At 57.4% G+C, this 2,885-nt stretch overlaps 2 protein-coding genes across 2 annotated transcripts; one reads left to right on the top strand and one right to left on the bottom strand.

The window, feature by feature from the left end:
• Positions 1 to 17: 17 nt before the first annotated feature.
• NGA_0243600 (26s protease regulatory subunit 7) lies at positions 18 to 1,102 on the bottom strand (the record flags this gene model as incomplete). The annotated part of the gene is made up of 4 exons (XM_005854594.1): positions 18 to 194; positions 335 to 502; positions 647 to 760; positions 908 to 1,102. Coding segments are annotated over 4 exons (654 nt in total), but the record flags the coding sequence as incomplete, so codon positions are not given.
• An 813-nt stretch (positions 1,103 to 1,915) lies between these two features.
• On the top strand, positions 1,916 to 2,797 carry NGA_0243901 (uncharacterized protein). The gene is made up of 2 exons (XM_005854597.1): positions 1,916 to 2,250; positions 2,453 to 2,797. Exons 1-2 carry the CDS (start codon positions 1,996 to 1,998, stop codon positions 2,456 to 2,458), a joined length of 261 nt encoding a protein of 86 aa, XP_005854659.1. The 5' UTR covers positions 1,916 to 1,995; the 3' UTR covers positions 2,459 to 2,797.
• Positions 2,798 to 2,885: the final 88 nt, after the last annotated feature.

Below are 2,885 nucleotides of genomic sequence, written 5' to 3'. Positions count from 1 at the left end.
TTGGTCCTCGTCTTTACCTCCTCCCTCGACTCGACCCTCACAAAGCGCTCCGGGTGGAGGAGGGGCAGCTCCACCACCTCCCTCAGTTTCTCCAACGCGTCCTTCGCCCCGCCCACCTCGTCGTAGGTGACGTCCGGCTTGTCCTCCACAGTCATAAGGGAGACGGTCGGGTCGATCTTGGGGGGAAGGGGGATCTGGGCGAGGGAGGGAGGGAGGGATAGACGAAGGGAAAAAGGAGGATAAGCATCCAAGAGCCCCAAGACTACCGGGCAGGAAAGCAGGAGAAGGAAAGGAAGGAGGGCGGGAGGGAGGACGGGAAGGAGGGGGAGGCGACCTGAATGGAGTACTTGGTGCGGTCCACGCCAACGCGCATGCCCTCCTCAATGTCCGTGGGAGAGACCTTGTCGCCCAAGCCCACCACAAACTTGGCGATTTGCTTCACATTGATCACGTATTTGGCGTCGTCCTGCCCCGGATTGATAATCTTGGTGCATCGGGCCACCTGAAGGGGGAAGGGAGGGAGGGAGGGAACATCAGCTCATTGCGTCCCCTTCCCTTCCGTCCCTTCCGTCCCCTAGCTCTGCATGCTCTTTCCTTTCTGTTTACCCTTCCCTGTCCTCCCCCATGCCGCCCCCCGTTTCCCTACCTGCAATGGTTGCTCCTCCTGCATCATCTGCTTGTCAGAGACCAGGTCCCATTGGGATGGGAGGGAGAGGCCGCTGTCACTTTCCTTGATCCCTATCAGCTCTTTCACTTTCTCCTGTGGTAAATTGCCGACGTGAGATGGTGCAAGTACGTGCGGAGGAAGTCAGCATCGGGAGAGACGGCTGAGCCGCAAGGACCGAGGCGTACGGTCCGTGTCCACCTCCGCCTCCCTTCAAGAAGCCACTACAAATCCGTCCCGAACCTCCTTCACACGGACCTGTAAATTCTTGATATCCTCCTCGCGTTTCTTGATGCTGGTCGTGTACGGTCCCAATCCGTATGTCTTCAGCAAGGCGATGTCCCCCTCGTCCAGGGGCGGGATCTCCTTCTCCTCCTCTTCATCGTCGTCGTAGTTTCCCACATTTCGGGTTTGGCATGCACCTGCCTCACTTGCCATGGCTCCCTCCGCAAGAGCTGGGTCCTATCCTGCCGGTGCTGTGCTCCTACCGATAGCAAACCTGTGTATTGGGGAAGGTAGCAAGGGGGTTACAGTCTGATACCGATTCTGGCGAACTAGCGGGCAGGTGAACCCAAAAAATCCGACAGGATCCAGGTCCATCCAGGCCCTTCCTCCCGCACGATATGCCCAGTGTCACGTATGCTATCCAACACCAATTACGAGGTTCCCACACGGGGTTGTTCGGTTTGGGTTAAAGTTTGAAGGGAGGGCGGACCGCGCTTCTCAAGAATTCTTCTCATTTAAGCGACGGGTAGCAGCGGCACCTGGTTTCCACGGGCACATGTTACCACTGCCCTCCCACGTGTGCTTGCACGCACCAAACGACTCCCACAAGCGTATGATTGTGCAGCGGTTGGACACATACGAGAAAGAGACACTTTCGGGAATAATTGCACCAGTCATTTTTTGAGCGTGAGGCCCGGGGGATGATGGGCGGCAGGGCTCCTCTCCCTTGACCTGGGGACTGTCTGAAGAGAGTTCAATTGAAGCGTAGGCCAGTGCGTGGTGCTTCGAGGCAAGTAAGTGCGATGTGGAGAATGACTTTGGCGCAGGAATAATTACAACAGACCACCGATGGCCAAGGTTTTGGGAGAAACAGGCATTGGCCATATCAACAAGAAGGACTCCTCCTGCTAACCTCCTCCCATTTCCAAACCTTTGTGGCGGTACCCTGCCTTAGATTTTGCCTTTAGCCCCTCGTATGACTCATTCTCTCCTCCCGCATGCTTTTAATCCTGTTTTGGTTTATGTCGACAGGATTCTGGACGAGCGATGTTGGTACTAACTTGCTTTAAAAAGGGGTACAACTTGTACGCAACTCTTCACTAGATATGTTTGCTATTGAGCGGTACGAAGCCACAGAGGCGCTCGAAAATCGACAAGACGGCCAAGCCGAGAAGAACGACAAGCTTGCCCAGTATCTGGCGCGAGTGCGGTCACGACATGGCCTTAAGAAGGAGAAAAAAAGCCAAAAACGACCTCGAGTAGCAGAGGAGGGGGTAGGACAGCCGACAGATGTTCGCGCTCCCTCAATGGAAAGTTCGGGCCTAGAACGGAAAACAAAGAAAGAAGATCGTGGAACCGAGGTGAGTCAAGGACGACAACGCTGTGAACAGGGCTGCATAGAGCGGGATGGCTCTGGACGTGGGTGCAGGGTCTGTCGACGAGGGAGCGACTTCCATCTGACCCTTGCGAGCTCTGCATCCCTTGAGCATAATCATACCGCACGCATGCGTGTCCAATGCAGATTCTCAAGCTCGTTTCCTCATCTTATTTCGCACGACAGAGATGTGAGAGAACGACGCAGGGTACGCAGGCAAAAGCGAGGCACCCGGCGGACCCTCCCCCTCTCCCCTCGGCATCGCCCGCATTCCTGCCTTTTCCCACGTCTGGGACCCCTTCTTCCCTCCCTGCCAGCTCCCCTCCCTCCCTCGACCCTCCCAGCCGTGCCACCCCAGGGCTCGACAGCGTGCGTCGCCTCTTGAGTGGGCACATGCACAAGGCGACCCGGAGCCGACCGCTTCCCTTCCCACCAGTGGCCTCGGGAGGGACGGAGATAGGACGGTCGGAGGGAGCCAAGATGGAAGAGCAGTCTACCCTGGCCTCGCATACCGCCCCCGGAAAGTCCTCTTTGCCTCCCTCCAAAACGTCCGCCCAAGACATTGACGGGTCGGCCCACCGTCCCCAGGCACGAGGCCCCCACGGCCCTACCACCCAGCCT

The sequence above is a fragment of the Nannochloropsis gaditana genome, assembly GCF_000240725.1.
Source record: "Nannochloropsis gaditana CCMP526 unplaced genomic scaffold scaffold450, whole genome shotgun sequence".
Classification (NCBI taxonomy): Eukaryota; class Eustigmatophyceae; order Eustigmatales; family Monodopsidaceae; genus Microchloropsis; species Microchloropsis gaditana.
Note: the sequence above shows the minus strand (reverse complement) of the source record. Positions and strands in the feature narration are given on the sequence as shown.

Coding starts and splice junctions, on each gene's coding strand:
- NGA_0243901 (XM_005854597.1), top strand. CDS start 1,996: ATGTTTGCTATTGAGCGGTACGAAGCCACAGAGGCGCTCGAAAATCGA.